This window comes from Cariama cristata, unplaced genomic scaffold (assembly GCF_000690535.1).
Source record: "Cariama cristata isolate BGI_N322 unplaced genomic scaffold, ASM69053v1 scaffold8897, whole genome shotgun sequence".
NCBI classification, from domain to species: Eukaryota; Metazoa; Chordata; class Aves; order Cariamiformes; family Cariamidae; genus Cariama; species Cariama cristata.
The window spans coordinates 22,977-40,000 of record NW_009624891.1 but is presented as its reverse complement, the minus strand read 5'-3'; the positions used below and the strand labels follow the sequence as shown (position 1 = coordinate 40,000).

Genomic DNA, 17,024 nt, shown 5'->3' with positions numbered 1-17,024 from the left:
CACTTCTGAGTTCACAACAGTGAGCCACAACGAATGTCCCACTGTACTAAGATCATGGATACCCAAGCAATATATGGCTGGCCTCACCAAAGACATGTAACAATTTTACATGCATGTTTGAAGTTCTGGAGCTCCTTTTCTAATTTACAGCTGAGAACACCCAAGGACAAGAGCTCATGTTCATACTTCACAGTAGAAATTCAGATATTCCTCAGGCATAATTTTAAAGAACAAGGCATTACTCTTAAACCATTTAAATTATTCAGGAGGAAACCAGAAAGATATTGATGATCTCATGGAATCTAATTCTTCATTACTCTGGAAAAGCCCATTCTGGCATGCAACATCCCATAAATGCTTCTTGTTTGGAGTCACACAAAAATAAAGAAGTAAAAATGTTTAACTTACTCTACATTCTTTGTCCAGTCTGGAGGGTTACTCATGGTCATAAATACACAGTTGGTCAAAATAGTGCACATGATAAGCATGCTGAATAATGTAGATTATAGTCAAGGCATGTAAGTCAAAAAAGTATGACAGTTTTATAACACTGAAATAATTAAAAATATTAAGTGTATAAAAATATGTACAAATAACGTGACATTCTAAATAAAATCTGAAAATAAAGCTTTGCACATAATTTTTTCTATTTTAAATGCTATGCTGTCTGGCATGTTATGGTGCACTTACTGTAAAACAATGCATTACTTTTATAATTATGGTAAGTTTAAGATTTAAATGAAACTTACACATCCTTAAGTCTCTAAAAATATGAAATGAGTACCCAAACATAACTACTTACTGAAGCCAGTGGGATCATTCTAAAAGATCTTTAGGCAGAGGTTGGTTGTTTACGCCCAAGTTGTTCTTTGGCCATGATTGAAATACATTTGAAAACATTCTGCTTTATTCTGACCTGGATCTTTTATAGGACACCTACCTCAATACTGAAAACCCAATGCTGAAAAAGTGTGCCTGAAAAAGCAGCTCTTTACTCATGCTCTTTTGTCCTTGCTAAGTGAGTCTAGTTCATGAATAGTACTACTGGTCTTGGTAAAAGTGTGACCTTAGATATGTTCAAGTGCAATGGTTTGTTACTAATTTGGCCTTAGCTGCAGGGCTTAGTATGGGATCAGGTCTCCTTTTGTATATAAAGCCTGATACTTAAACTCTGACAGCTTTAGGTGGTTCAGTAGAGAATTCTCTCAGTAGGAATGAAGGTCATACTGCAATTCACATGCGATAATGCTGCTTTTTATGTGTGATCAGCGTATGTTTAGTTAACATAGTACACCCATAGGGACATAATCTGTATATCCATATAAAAATTATTTCGGTAATTAAATAATTTTAAATGGCAACCCTTAAATGAACATTAAGAAAAAAGGATATGAATGTACCAAAATCTTGATAGCAATTTTTCTGATGGGATTAAAAGGAGTTAAAATGTACAAGGCAGATGTGGCACTGAATCGGAAAATTGCTTTCCCCTTATTCAACACTATGAAAGTCTGCAAAAAAGAAATACAAAATTAAAATACAGTGTTGACTATATAAATGTCTTTACCTCCTTCTAAAGGATTCCATTCTCTGCCTGGGAGGTTCAAGTTCCATTTTACTGTCTACCTGTGGTACGAAAATAACTGATCGCTATGAATACAGTGGATTAAGCCTTCCACAGCCAATTGTCCAATCCGTTAAATTTCCCAGCATGTGGATTGAATTCTGATGTTACTAAAATTGGTGAGAATTATCAACACCAATGTCAGCTTATCAATAATAGCAAAATGCGGCATTTCACCACCAAAATATTTTCAATGTTATTTCTAACAAAGTCTTTGATTAAAGTCAGAGTTTCAAATTAATCAAATACATTCTACCTTATGAGCAAACACAAACAAACCCAAAACAGCAAAAGGGCAATTCTAAATGCCAGTTTCTATTTGGAACAAATACTTGACAGAATTATATACACATACATATGGTAACAAGGACAAACACCTGTCACTAAACAATTAACCATAATTTTAAAATAATTTTCCTTTCATTTTAGATTTGCTAAATGCTACCAATATCAATTATATATATCTTCTAAAAATGCATCCGTGAAAAAATAAAAGGGATTAATAAATTGCCAGCTGACATAATTCTGAGCAGTCTGAGACAAATGTACGCCAGATTTTGGCATCCTATAGCAAGAAATTTTTTCTTCAAAAAAATGCTATTTTCATTTTTAACAATATGCTCTTATTTTCCCTATATGTGAGCACTAAATTTAAGTAGATATTATCTTCTAAAATTTGACCTGATTAACCTACAGTTCGTGTTCATTTCACTCTGTTCCTGTTGGCGGTCATCGCCTAAGTGTTTTCATTTTTATTCCAAATGTATTTGTGTGTGAGGTTTACTTGCATCTTTGGTGCTGTTTGAAATTTCTTCAGGACATGACTATTCTTCATTCTTTTTGCTCTTTGTTGATGGTAATGGCTCTTCTTTGTGTTACCATAATAGAGTCTTTGTTATGCTCTCAGCAGAGCTATATAGTATCACTGTTCTCCATGTTGATTTCCATTCTCTGTAAAAACTTGGCTGTGATCAGAAAAATGCTGCCCTGTCTATGGCCTTTACTGCCTATCTGGTCTTACGTGTCTGGGAGAGAAAGCAAACCTCTCTACAGTGGGCAAGAAAACAGGTAAAGGAGTGTTGCTGGTACCTGTTCCCAGAATGATACTAAGTGTAGCACTGAGGATGACAGAGAATGGACTGACACTCATTGGCATTTCTCTCTGCCCTACAGTCCTTCACCCAGCTAGAAATGCTAGAAAGGTGTTACCTGTCCCAAGGTCCCTGCCGCAGCAGAGCCTGAAGGCAAGACTACAATTCATGTATGACGTTCTCTCTGTTGACAAGTTGATGATTAAGAATAGTTTCAGCTATAAACTGGAGGAGGGATGACTAATTCTAGTTCATCATTTAAGATGTCCATTTGTTTTCTGTTGAGCACATTAGGCTGGTACGTAAAATAAATACAGATGTCACCTGTGACAGAAGATTCTGTAGTTTACTAATTATTCTCATAGACTAACAAGTCCATCAGTAGTCTGAGTTTTTACACTTTTGTTCCAAAAAATCTGACTACTTTATTTGATCATTGGAGGATAGAAAGTATACTTCAGTACTTATCAGGTTTTTTGATATTTCATTTGTAGAAGACTTGTTTAGAAAACTTTATTCCTGAACTTATTTACAAAACTTTATTCCTTATTTTTTTTGCAGCTAGTCAAGAAAAGGGCTTAGTGCACACAATTTTATTGTAAGTAAGGATGTGCATGGAACTGTTGATTAAGCAAAACCGTATAAATGAAAATAACCCTTGATAACACTCCTTCTCTGGGCTTTAATTTCTTTAAATTTCTGTAATAATGTTAATATTTGTATTATCTACAGCACTGTTTATTTAACTTTGGCAACTGTTAGGTTATGCAATTACATATGGATTCTGCTTATTTTATTTTCCTATTACTGAAGCCATAACTTTAAAAACAGTTTTGTGAACCAAAGACAACCACAAATTTAGCCACAAAATTGAGAGTACTATTGGCATGATTTTTTCCTAACAAACAAAGTAAGTTTCTTTACAGTTTAGAATATTTTATGTCTTCATTTTTTTATAGTTGCTCAACATCAAGTTTCTTATCTCGATGGCAGCCTGGAACGCTTCAAGCCATCATGAGAGCAACTGTGTCCATTTCCTTCTCTGTTTCAGAAAGACAGGAAAAGATAATCCCAAGCACTTGTCCATAAAACACGTTCTGCATTTTTTAATTTAGGGTTATTATCCACAGCTTCATCTTCCTTCACTCTCCTTACCACAACACTTTGCAGGTCTATCAGGAACTGAGAGAACATATTGATGCTGCTAAAGGAGCATGCAGAAATAAGCAGATAGAGGGTACAGAGAAGAACCTGCTCTTACTGTCAGCTGTACCTTTTACTAATCTGTGCTGGACATAAGGTATTTTTAACTATTTCCAGGCTGGACTATTTCAGATCCTGGAGGACTTTAACACAGTCTACAACTGATCACAGCTACAGAGATATACTTGTCTGTTCCTTGTCTTTCTTTTAAGTCATATAATGTTTCTAGATTGGATGCATCATTGCTACAAGACCAAAAAACATATACTGTACTGCAGATCCTGACTTTTAAAAAACTCAAGGGCAAACGTTTGAACTGGCATTTCTATCTCCAGGTCCCTGACTAGCAGATCATGTGAAAAATGAGGACTTTGTATGACTGTGCAAATCGGAAGGGGAAGTACACCACAGCTTTTCTGTGGTGTCTGCCACAGACTTCTAATTGACAGCTATACAGCAGAGATTTATCATAGTAGTCCCAAGCACTTCAAGCAACAGCTTTTATTGTGGTAGTTTGATATGACCCAAGATTTACACAGAGTCTCTATACACCACATATATATAGTTAGATATATTTAATACCTACATATATATATATATGTTTACATAAGTTATATAGCTATAACAGAAACAAAGAATACAGCTACAGTCCTTTATTTCACTAACTTGGATGGATGCTACCTGGTTATCTCCACTGCAAAACCATGCTTGGAACACCTCCTTTGTCATATCCAGTCTTACTGCTACATTGAAATCAGGAAAATTCAGTGGTGTTTGCAAGTTCAGGCAAGCTCAAGGCATCTATATCTTCCTTACAATGAAGTAAATAACAAGTAACAACGGAAGTTGAAGGAGTCACAATATAGAAGAGCATAAATGAGTTCTGTTAAACGAGAGGATGTTTCTGTATGTTTAGCAGCTTGATGGCTCTAAACACCATATTTTGGGATGAAACTTTTCTAGTGTAGAAAATTATATTCTTTTTTTTTTGTGCAAAAGATTATTCACTCACTTTTTTATTGATATAATATGGGTCCAGGTCTTCCAAAGGTTCAGATACCATTCCTGGAGGTATGTCACCATAAATAAATGGCAGTGTCTTTCCTGCCTCCAAGTCACTGTTTGGTTTTGGACCATTTTCATCATCATCGTCTGTATGTTCTTGCTTGGGCTTTTTAGCTTTTTCTTCTGCAGAACGCTTTTCAATAGCTGCGAGAGAATCTCTAGTAAAATAGCGGAAGCTCTCAGGTCCTGGTGGTACCAGCAGTGCCTGTGCCATGTTTTCATCCTGCAAATTTAATTACTTTTAGCCTCTTGCATAAGAATGACCTATAAAAGAAAATTAGATAATTTAGGAAAACTAGATTGTACCAACAGAAAAAAAAACCAACATTTGCTCAGAAACCCTTTCCAGGCCTGAAATAGAAGCAGCATATTTCAAGGCAGAATGAAAGTTAAAAGCAACTGCTCAAAATTTATTTAGATATTTTATAAATTATTTTTCAGCTTTTTCCTGCTGTTCTAGAAAAAGACACTACTTCTGCCCACAAACACTGCTTTGCCTATCTCCTTAGACTCTCCCAGTTAGAGCAAAATACTGCTACAAGTGTTAGCAGTATATCTTTTTTTAACAGCAAGTATAAATGCATAGTCTATGAAGTACTCTTGAAAATTGTACACCTATATTTTACTACTTAATACATTCTATCTTCCCGTATTTTTTCAAGTATCAGTAATCCAACTTTACAAGTGTAAATACTTTCATTAAAGGAAAAAGAAGTTTTTGTACGATTAATGCTGTTTAAATGACAGCAACTGAATTATGGGAGGAACAAACATAATTCTTTCTTATTGACAGTTTACTGTGCTGAAGGTTAATGTTAGATACCAAAGCAGGTTAGGTTGCACTTATTGACTGTCTGTGAGCTGTGAATCAAAGCCACAGGCCTTTTAAGTAAAAGGAAACGGGATGTACAATCAAGACTATTCAGGAAATGATTTTTTGCAAGGCAAGGGTCATAATAGTATTTCAGACTAAAACTAGTTTGAAATCTAAGACTCTGGTGCCCTATGAGTGCCTTTGGTGCCAGTGCTGGATGATGTAGTCCCTGCTGCTTTTTCCTGCTCTCTGCACGAAATCTCCACTGTACAACAGGTCTCTTTATGCAGCCCTGCAGTGCATCGGCTGAAAGTAACGTTCTTTTCTCTCTTCCAAGTCCTTCTGCAGCAGGCCAGTTGCTTACACTGATGCACTGTACAGCACAGTGGAGAGCTCCGAATGGCTGGAGGCAGGGAATGGTGGAAGGCAGGCAGATCTGATTAAGGAACAGTGCCACCAAGTAAGAAATGATAGCCTTACTTGATGTCTACTTTGTAAAAGTTTGTGGCATAGTGCAGTAATAATTTTAATCATGAAACCCAATTTTTAAGAGTGGGTTTCAGCATCTGAAATGAGTTCTAATTGTGTTTTCTGTACACAAAGCCATGTAGCCTTCCCTACGTTACCTCATGAATGTGCGATATCAGTATCCTGGAGTTGCCATGTCTAGATTTGAGACATAATATTGTATTCATTTTCATTCATTCAATAGTCTTTCTCCTAAAGCTTCTTGCCTGTCTGGAATAGTTTGTAGAAACTGCACACATGCACACACACACACACAAAGTGCTACAGTAATGATCTTATGAAATAATGGATTCCTTTTCAAATGACCCCTCCCAAAATCAAATCCTGTATGAAGGTAGAGGGAGATGTTAAAAAGTGCTTGAAGAATCTACAGTATAAAACTGGAGGAAAGAAATTAAACTTCATATTCTTAAATTTGAATTACCAATCCAATGACATGATGGGTAAACCTGCTCCTGTGCAACCTCAAGTCTTTCTGGAGTGGGTTCACAGCACAGCATCGGTGTCTACAATCAGCACTAAGATCCGTGAAGTAATTTAGTTGGTAGATTATAGCACCAAGCGTCTAAGTAACACAAGGCCAGAACTGAGGTACCCGACCATAAATTCATAAATAAAACATGCTGTAATGTAGACAAGGAGAAAGCTTTTCTCAGGGAAGAGACTGGAGAACAATGAGTTAATATGTAATGTGTAGAATCACAGAGATCCTTGAAGGGCTGGAGGTACTGATGCAGTATAAAGCAAAAAATAAATTAAGCCAGCCAGTCTCCAGCAGGCAACCTTATCACATGTTGCTATACTGAAATTTCTGCTACTAATTTTTAGTTTGTACAAGATGAAAGCCTTTGCTGATACCTGGTTTTTATTAATTTAACTCCCAATTATAAGAATCCCAAACTCAAAAATTGTCCTTTATTTGAGAATTAAAAGCACACACATTCTCTGGATACGGTCCACGCTCCTTTGATTATTGCTTTTGCCCATCCTGGATGAGTAAACTAAGAAGACGTTTGAGGTTTCCCTCTGGCCTTTCTGAAAAATTTATTCCTTTTTTCTATATTTCACAGGTCTATGATTCATGTTGTTGACCTAGGTGCCTTTTCTAGGAAACTAGTCTTAAAAGGTGCACCCTTCTAGAGTCATCAGTGGGTTTGTCCTCTCTTTTTAGTTCAGTGCATTTTGTTAGGCTGCTTTCCATCGATTAACAGTTATGGTTATGAATGTTCTAACAAAATACATTGTCCTCACTGGAAATAGATGCATTTGTATGGCTAGAAGTCCACAAAGGGGCCAATGAATGACTGGGGAAAGTAATATTAGCAAACTTGGGGTTCCACTGTATTTCTCAGACAGTTGTAAAACATGCTTTAGAAAAGTTTCCTTGATAAGTTGGAAACATTACTTCAGTCCTGTCTCCACTACTGTCTGGTGCAGTTATATCTTTCCTGGCTGCTGCTGTTGCACAAGAAGGTTTTTCCTGTACTAAATATGCCCCAAGTGTTTTCATTCAGATTACAGAGCTTAATAGAACAACACGCAAATATGTATTCGATTACTGTTGCTATACATGCAGTAGTTTAATAGAACAATGAAACAAAAGTAATTCTGTTCACTGCACTGAGACCTGAACAAGCTTTTAGCAATCCTCGAACTATGAACCACTCATTTGTTAGTGACAGCTTCCCTCTTCTTCCTTCACTGGTTTTAAAATCGCTTGTTATCCGGTAACTAAACTGCCAGGACATGAATTATACTGGGCAGCATTCACACAAAAAATTCTGTATATCTAATAATTTCAGAATAGCGTTCATTAAAAAAACATCTTTAAAGGAATAGTCTCAAAAATACATGTGGTCCAGGCCCCCCAGTACCTGATACTGCTCAGCAAAAAGAATTTCAAGTAATTGAAATACAATTTGGGCCTAGATATCATGTGTATAATGGTTTACAATTCAATAGATTTCATTAGAAAAAATAAGGTCTGATTTATTAAAGACATGCTTTTGCCAAATAAATTCATTTAGTTGTGTTTGAGCATTGCATTCCATCAATCCTTCTCCAGTTTTCCTTCAATCCCTGCCTTTAAATAATAAGACTGAGCAATAAACAGTATCTATGCATTCTTAATTTTATGCATATTTCAGTTAATTATATTATGTCCATGGATAACTTGTTAAATTTTAGTTTTGAATATAATTATCTTCTCACTATTTACACAGAAGATGACTCAGAAAGTGAAATATCTGTGCTAATGATGTCAAATTAATTTGTGTGTGTCTCTGAAAAAGCCAAAAGAAGTGGCCTGCAGGTATCTATTTTTATGATATCTTAAATCAGGCAAATGGTAAAAGTGAAAGTATTGGTGTAAGAACCAGGTGGATACTATGATTATTTATTAAAATCATCAGGTTATCTAACAGGTTATTTGCATTCTGCATGAAACAGTCCACATACACCCTTCAAAATTTTCAAGATGGAGAAATAGCAAACCTTGCAGTGTTTCTTATAGGATGGGCTTTTTTGCTTTTAGAGCACTAGCATTGGAATTCTTTTCCTGCTAAAACCTTGAAAAAGCTGACTACTAAGATTTTTATTCCATTAAAACTGAAACACTGGCACAAAAACATGCATTTGATTAGGGTTGGAATAAGTGCAAGGATAGCAAATGGAATCTGTAAAATGATCAACTATCATAATTTTCTTATGCTAATCTTTTATTCCAGAGACTGTAATTTGGGAATAATATCTTCCTCTGTGCCAAGCACAGAAATAGCCTCTCAGATGCTAAAACCTGGCTTAGAAATTCTGCTCTAAATCACTGGTGTTAATAACACTAGCTGTTCTCACATTAGGCCAGTAAAGATACTTGCCCAAATCAAAAAGGTAGGGCTCCCATGGTAGGAGAGACAGAAACAAGAGGGCTAGTGGCAGCCCTACAGCATCAGATAGAGATTCTTTTCTGCAGCTTTAGAAGTAGAAAGTGTAACTGTTGTGTGCTGTTGTCACCCAAAAATTACCTCAACTCAAACTACCACTGTCCCGAGGAGGAAAGGAGTACAGAGGGAGTGTATGCAGGAAAAGTCTAAGTCATCCTAACTCCCTCTCTTAGTATTTGGGAAGTTGTTTTGCAAAATTCAGGTATTAGTTTTCTGGAAGTGAAGATAAGTTGTGTTTAAGTTATTATGCTCTGATTAATTTCCAAATTGAGTAATGCTGCATTGAATTTACCCTAAAAACAAAAGGATGGGTAAATATTAGTTTGTTGTGAACACAATCTAAAATGAAATATTTTTATTAAAATTTCTCATGGCATTTGTGCACAGAGGCTAATTTCATAGAGAAAAACCTATCCCCTTATCTGCTGCAGTGCTTTGAAGTATTTTTTTACAGTTACAGATTATTATCTTTTCATAATTGACATTTACCTTGTTTTTTCTGGCATCTTTACAGTATTTTTTATTGCTTTAAAAATATTTGTATAAGAAACAGAACTCCAAAAAGAAAAAAAGAGCCCCCAAATGTCACTGGTGTAATTCAAAGTGTTAAATGCAATGCGATGCAGAGTAAATTGAGGTATCTAAAGAGATATCCAGTCAAAACTATCCATGGGTCCTAAGCCATGGAATCTGTCATTCTTGGTTCCACAAAAGTAGGTATTTTTAAGGAAAGGAGTGACTTCCTCAAAGCTGAAAACAACCTCCAGCATTTAGCACCTGCTCAGAACCTGCCTCTTCTTTAAACTGTAATCTACTAATTTAAACTATGATCATTTGTGTTTACAGGTCCTAACTGACTAATATGTAAGATTTATTTTCCTTTTTTTCCATTCTTTCTAACATTTATCATTCATCTATCATACCATTTTCCTTAGACTATAATCTATCCATAGTAATGACTATAATTTTTGTCTGGATTTGTACAGTCAACCTCAGCAGCCTGTTATGTAAGTATTCAAAATAAAAATAATTAAATCACCACCAGGTATCTATTAATAAAATTAATAAATCATGGAAGAAAAAAATACTTACTTGTTATGAGAATATGAAATCAACTAATAAGGGTATGCAACAGAAATAATATTTCCATAATAAAACCTTTCTTTAAAAGGATTTAGAATGATAAATGGCTGAATATGAATTGGTAGTTCACACTGGCTGAAACCTGACCGAAGAACAGTAAATACAGGAAATACTAATGAATTAATACTAATGTGGTGCTTCAGGGATGTTACATGCAATTTTATTTAATGTTCTCAGTAATGGTAATGACTTGTAATAAGGTGTGAAAGCATGTTAACTAAATCTTAAGAACCCCAGCCTCAACAAAAGAAGGTACTGTAAGAGTTTGGAAATCTGGGTAGAATATAATACATGAGACTCCATCTGACTGCTGAAAGACTAGGCAGATGGGAAAACACTCAAAACAGGTTAGATTAGAGACTGGAAAGCAATCTCAGAGCTGTCTGAAAGATCCAGCAGCTGCTTCTTGGGAGGATATCTTTGGACACTGCTCTCTCTCACCAAGACATTGCTATGGATAGTCTTTCCCCCTGCTTATTTGCCTGTTTCTGCCCACTGCTGTTCCACACTCATCTCTTTTCTTCCCTCTCTACCTCACTGCAACATTCGCTTTTGAACTAATTTGTTCCTATTTCTTCTCTCCTCCTGCCTAGGAGTGGAAATAATGGATTAAGATTCTTACATCAAGGCCAACATATGCTGTACCTAGTAAACTGGAGTAATCAAAAATAGATAGGTTATGTAAAGAAATGAACCTGGACTCCTCAGATATGTACCTGCAAGTTGTAGAACCCCCAAAATAAATCATTTGACCCATTTATTTATAAAAATTGACAAAAAACTCTAGGAATTCTTTAAGTGCAGGCCTGCCTTATATTTTCTTTAACATCATGAGTTGCCTCTGAGAAGGTGTGAAAAGAGATCAAGTGTGAATACTTGAAATATTGGAGAAATCTGAAGAAGGCCAAATGAAAACCATATGCAATTTAAGAGGAAGAGGAAGGGTCTCTTTCTTAGCCTATCAACCTAGTTGGAATACAGTACTTAATTAATATTTTGCAAATAATTAATATTTTGCAAATACCTTCCAATATTAAAAATCCTTACATTCTAATGGAAAATAGCTACAATACATGTAAAACAAATTTCTACAGCTAGACTTCATTAAACATGCTCGTTTCATTTTCCCACTGATATTTTGGTGAAAGTATATAGTGCTACATCAAATGGCCATCTATGAAGTGAAACATTATTTCTGGCTGAGAAGAAAGGATAGTCTTACCTTTATTTTTCTAAGAAATGCCAAATCTCAGAATTTAGCCACTGGGTCCTTTGCTATTATGAAAACAAAAAAGGCTGCATTTCTAACAGAAAATGGAATTGGTAAGTTTCTCCTTGGGAGCTGAAGCTTCTTCAAGACTGAAGTTTCTTCAGGACTCTCTCATTCTTTGTGCTTGTGTCCAAAGCTTCTCAAAATTAATTGCAGTAGACAAAGATATGTCTACATATTTACACAGACACATTTTTCCAACCTAAGAGCACAGAGGTGTAGGAAAAGCAGGATGGAACATGGGTTAGTCCACAAAACCTAACACAGGCCAAAAATACATTTAAGAATATTCTTCAAGTGATATGAGTTTCAAAAACTCCATTTATTCTTTTACCTGCATGGTTTAACTAAAAGGGAAAAATGGGTTTTGTTGAGATTACTGCATGACTAGTGCAGTCTTTAGTAGACACAGGATAACTGTGCCAAGGCTAATAGGAGTGTTCTCGTCTGTCACTTAAGGAACTGCACAGTGTATCATTACTCCCCATTGGATTTACTGTCTTTAACCAGGAACAGAAGTCAATTCAGTCTATATTTGCATGAAAATATAGACATTTCTTCATGTTATTTATCTTGGAGAATGTTGATATAAGTGTTTTGCTTTGTGTGACAAAATTTTTCTTCTATCTCAAGCAATGTAATAACAGAAAAAGACAATTTATTCTCCAGGTTCTTCAATTTAAAGATTGCATCATTACAAGAGCTGACCAAAGGTTGGCTATGGCTTCCTCACTCTTTAAAGCTTTAAAAATCTGAGTATATCTAGTTCATTAAATTTGATGGTCTACTTACAGCTTGCAAACTCTAGTCTTCAGCCATTGAGATTGAGATGAGATGTCTTTGAGACATTTATTCTCATTTGAACTAGATATATTTCTGACTCTTTTTGTACTTTTTGATGTTGTTGTTATTTTGTTTTTACTCCTAGACAAGAAAAGAAAAAGAAGACATCCCTCTCTTTTAGGTCTCTGCTCCTGCCAAAGCAGCCCTTAATAATACTTTTCTCTAAATACAGTGAGAATGAGCAGCCACTGTAGAAACTCTGTAGACAAAATAAAGAAAATCTGTGTAGACACAGATCTGATCAAAGAGAACACAGAAGTTGGGAAAACAGAAAGTGAAAGCTTTCTACTAGACCACTGCTTCTTTTGTTTTTAGAGATAGAAGATCTCCAAGTACTCCTACAGAAAATACATTTTAAAAACTAGCTTAAAATTTACATAGTACTAGATACTATTAATCTAGAACTACATCTTCCCAAAGATACAATAAGTGGTACCACAGTTAGAGCTTCTATTTGTTTAATAATGTAACCTAAAGTCATTCCGATGATTGCTAACAGCAAACTCTTTCAATATCCTGGTCATTTTGAGTAAGGCACTGATTCAGCACATCTTACTGTGGTGAGTCACTACTGGAGAGGCTCCACTGAAGACATCTGAAAGCTGTGTCTCCAGTACTAACCTCAGGGGATCATGACTCTCATATTGCCACCAATGATACTTATCCACCAAAATGCATATTTTCCACTGAATGCAGCTTTTCCTCGGGGTATGTAGAGGACTTCCCATCCCTTTGCCTATTGGGTGCATCTGGATTCTGCCTCTGAAGTAGCATTGTGGCTGAAATCTGATCTTATGGTCACATACAGTGCAAATAAGCAAAATGTGTAAGTGCTGTTGCTTGCAAGTTTTAAAATAATATGAAAGGGATAATATAGCTTCCTAATAAAAGAGTAATCACTAATACCAAGCATGCATATGACATTTATTTTCAACAGAGGGGGTGTAACTTCTGTCCAGTTCTTAAAATATGTTGAGGAATTCATCTTTAATGTGTGCTGAGAAATTTATCTTTGATGTGAAAATTGTTAATAACACTAACAGTGCAGGTAATTTCAATGAATCTGTATTTTGAATTAGAGTACAAGGCAGAGAATCTTTTTTCACATGTAACCCTAGTCTCCATCTCCCTATTTATTATATCTTATGTATGTTTGTACCAGCTGTATCTCCAATGGATAAGAGATGCAGATTTGTATCTTCTAATGCTATACATCATGGTAGTATAGTAATATCAATGGTAGTCACAGCAAAAATGGAAGGAAGGTGGTTGGCAGAATGGTGAGCCGTTTGTCCTGAATTTATAATAGGCCTAGGCCATGTCAGAGTAATTTCATTACAGAGTTTCAATTAATAACTCAACTCATATAGTTTTAAGTAATTTTTTTCTGCATAATACAGATATTTGCAATACATTAAAAAAAAATCAGATTTTTTTTTTTTTTAATCTACTGTCTTACACTAGCCTACTTTTATAGTCACCCCAAGACTAGAAATTTTCATTGGCAGGTCCAGATTATACAGTTTTACTGTAGCTGAAGGTGTAGATAGAGAATTATTTTGGCTGATACCATGTTGACCAAAAAAATTTTTATTTGGGGTAGATTATCCTGATTCAGCTTCCAAGAGTGAATCATAGGTAAAATCTCAGGCCTAGTCAGAGGTGATTCCTGATGGACAGACCATATATATTCTTTCCTGTGGGACTCTTTCCTGAATAATTCTGCCTATATGGCATCAGCATTTATTTTAAAACTGGTTAGAATATCCTTCAAATTCTGAGACATAATATTGCTTAAAAAAAAGTTTCAAACTATATCCTCCTGCACTTGAGCCCCCTTTCCGTGTAATGATGAGCTGGGAAAGATAGTTGCATATTAATATCATATTGTCTGGTGGAAAATGTGTGATTTAGAAAAGAAATGAGGTTATTCAAAATAAGATAGTCTTATAAAGACTGTTATAGGACAACATGCCAGTGAAATCTCATGTTAGAGACAAATGCCAGACAATGAATGGAAATTGTGGGCAACCATAAGGACATTTGAAGTTTTAAGTTATTATAAAAATGTTAACCCGGTTTTAGATTAACAAGAAACAGAGTTATCCACAAAATGAATTGTCCAGATTCAGAATTATTTGTTGCGTGTTCCCCATAATCTAGATTCAACTAATTCTGAATATTTTTTGACTCAAAATTTAAATGTGCTGACAAGGGAAACACTGCAACATACACCACATTATCCACTGTGTCACAATAAAATATCAGTTAGCAATATATAAATACATTGCAGTATTGATTTTGCTTTGTAAAAAAAATAGAAAGCTCTGTTTGTGAAGTAAAACTATTTTCTAAATTTTTCTAGGGAAACTTATGAAAATGCATTTGCAACAGAAAATATTGCTTATGAACCTAAAAAGAAATAACTACTCTCAGAAAATTAATTGAATCATTAAGAACCATGCAGCTGGAACACTTACTTACTTACTTTCCTAGTCTTACTAAGCCTCAGAAACTAATCAATACAAAATCTGAAAGAATAAACTTTGTATAGCACAAGATTAATGGCTTGTATCTAGACTTTGACAGTTGTCTAGGAAACTGAAAGGGAAAAAATTGGAAGTTCTGGCTGAGAGGCTTACACATAATTCTCAGCTGAATGTGATCGTTACTACACAAGGAGGAAAATGGACAGAAAGTCAACAGGAAAATAGAGTGCTTTATACCTGTGGTTTAACACAGTGTATAAAAAATGTACATGGATTTCTTCAAAACATCATGGAAGTGCCTAATAAAACTTAATCAACCCCTAAGTTTGGAATGTTTTCCAAATGGATTATGGAAGTATGACTTTGATCTAGTCACTACCTGTATGTAATAAATCCAAAGGAGCAAAGCTTATGAGTTACAAGTTCTACCACCTCTTTAAAAGGTGTCTCTCATAATGTTGAAATTTAAGTGTATTAACAAAATATCGTACTCATTAGAGGACTATAACTTTAAGTAATATAGACTACAGAATGATAGCTAGTGTTATAGCAGCTACTAGAATTCTATTATATTATTATCTATTATAACACAAACTAAAGCAAATTCATATGTAGGAAATACATGGCAACTTAAACTGGTAGTAAAAATGTTTCAGGAAGACTCCTTTAATACTCAGTTACAGCTTTACTCGGTAGGAAGAAATTGCTTCCTAACACAGGTTGAATTTTCTTTATATTGCTTTCAGTCAGAACTTCTGTCTCAGGTCAGACTTCATAGGAACATTTTGGCCTTAAGTATTAGTGACAGGCTTTACTTCAGACATTTCATCTGAATGAAAGTAAACATTAGGATTGCCCTCTTTCAGTTCAATCTGACCTTGGGCTCTTGAGCCCTTTTGAGATTAGCTACTTATTTCTGTCATCAAGTTTATTCCACTTAGACCCAAGATAACATTATAAATACATTGCCTTTCTTACTGTAAACCCTAGAACTTTTGCTTTCATCTGTCGTGCACAAGTTCTACAGATCATTGGGCTTTAAGTTAAAATAAAGTTAAACAGAATTTTTAAAAAAGATTCAAAGCTGTTTGCGATAAGTAGAATTTGCTTTGCTCCTTGATACGGTGCAAGAGTGCAAGTTAGGCGTATGCCTTCACTCATCATTTAAAAGTGCTCGCTCTTTCTCTCTCTGTAACATAAAAGTTATCACAGGAAATGACTTTTTGGACACAGTTTAGATTTAAGGAATTCTTTCCCTCTAAAGAGTGCTTTTCAATGGAAAACACACTCAAATATCTGTTCAAATAAGAACAATTTATCTGTAGTGAAAAATGTCACACTTTGACTGTCACTATGGAGTTATGTTAACTTTTCTAAAATGTATAGGGGTTCTTCATTCCTATAACTTAATATCCTAATTTTGTAGTCTACCAGCTTGATCCTTATTACTTAACCACTGCACAATCACATATATATTCAAAAGTAAATGCTCTTAACAGTAGTAACTGTAGAGAAATTTCAGTGCTCAAGGAAATCAAGTTGGTATCATGTTAACTGTATCTGAGAAAAAAAATACCTGTGTTTTCAGGTGGGACAGAGGTGAATTCACCTTCAGGTTTCCTAGATTGCCACACATACATTTCAAATAGGAATAAAAAGGGATAAAAGTATTCTTGTATCAAAGTCTTACTACAGTTACAGGCTTTTGAGAAGGCAGTGAGAGTTGTTTGCTAAGAAAGTGCATTCATTTTAACATCTGAAAACTTCTTATTTGGACATGTTTAAAATCAGACCAAGAACTTTGAGAGTATGTTTTTAACCAACATAAATTTGGAATTCTTCAGTGTGTCCAAATATTAAAAGATAGTACAATAACACAAAAGAAAGGGCAGACTTTTCAGGTAGGCAAGAATTTGGGACATGTGGGCCGAAAATCAGGCTACATGGGCTCAGGAAATTTCTGCTCCTATCTCAGGACTACAAGACAGTGGAAGGACACGATTTATGAGAAATGA

General features: G+C 35.1%; 1 protein-coding gene across 1 annotated transcript in view; it reads right to left on the bottom strand.

Moving 5' to 3' along the window:
* Positions 1-5,197, bottom strand: part of LOC104164126 (sodium channel protein type 2 subunit alpha-like) — a gene marked incomplete at its 3' end in the record, with an annotated part of 58,596 nt that extends 53,399 nt beyond the window's left edge. The window contains exons 1-3 of the mRNA XM_009703362.1: positions 4,931-5,197; positions 1,393-1,511; positions 409-498 (exon numbers count right to left, since the gene is read on the bottom strand). Coding sequence (XP_009701664.1) covers positions 409-498; positions 1,393-1,511; positions 4,931-5,197 — 476 coding nt within the window. The remainder of the gene's footprint in view (positions 1-408; positions 499-1,392; positions 1,512-4,930) is intronic.
* Positions 5,198-17,024: the final 11,827 nt, after the last annotated feature.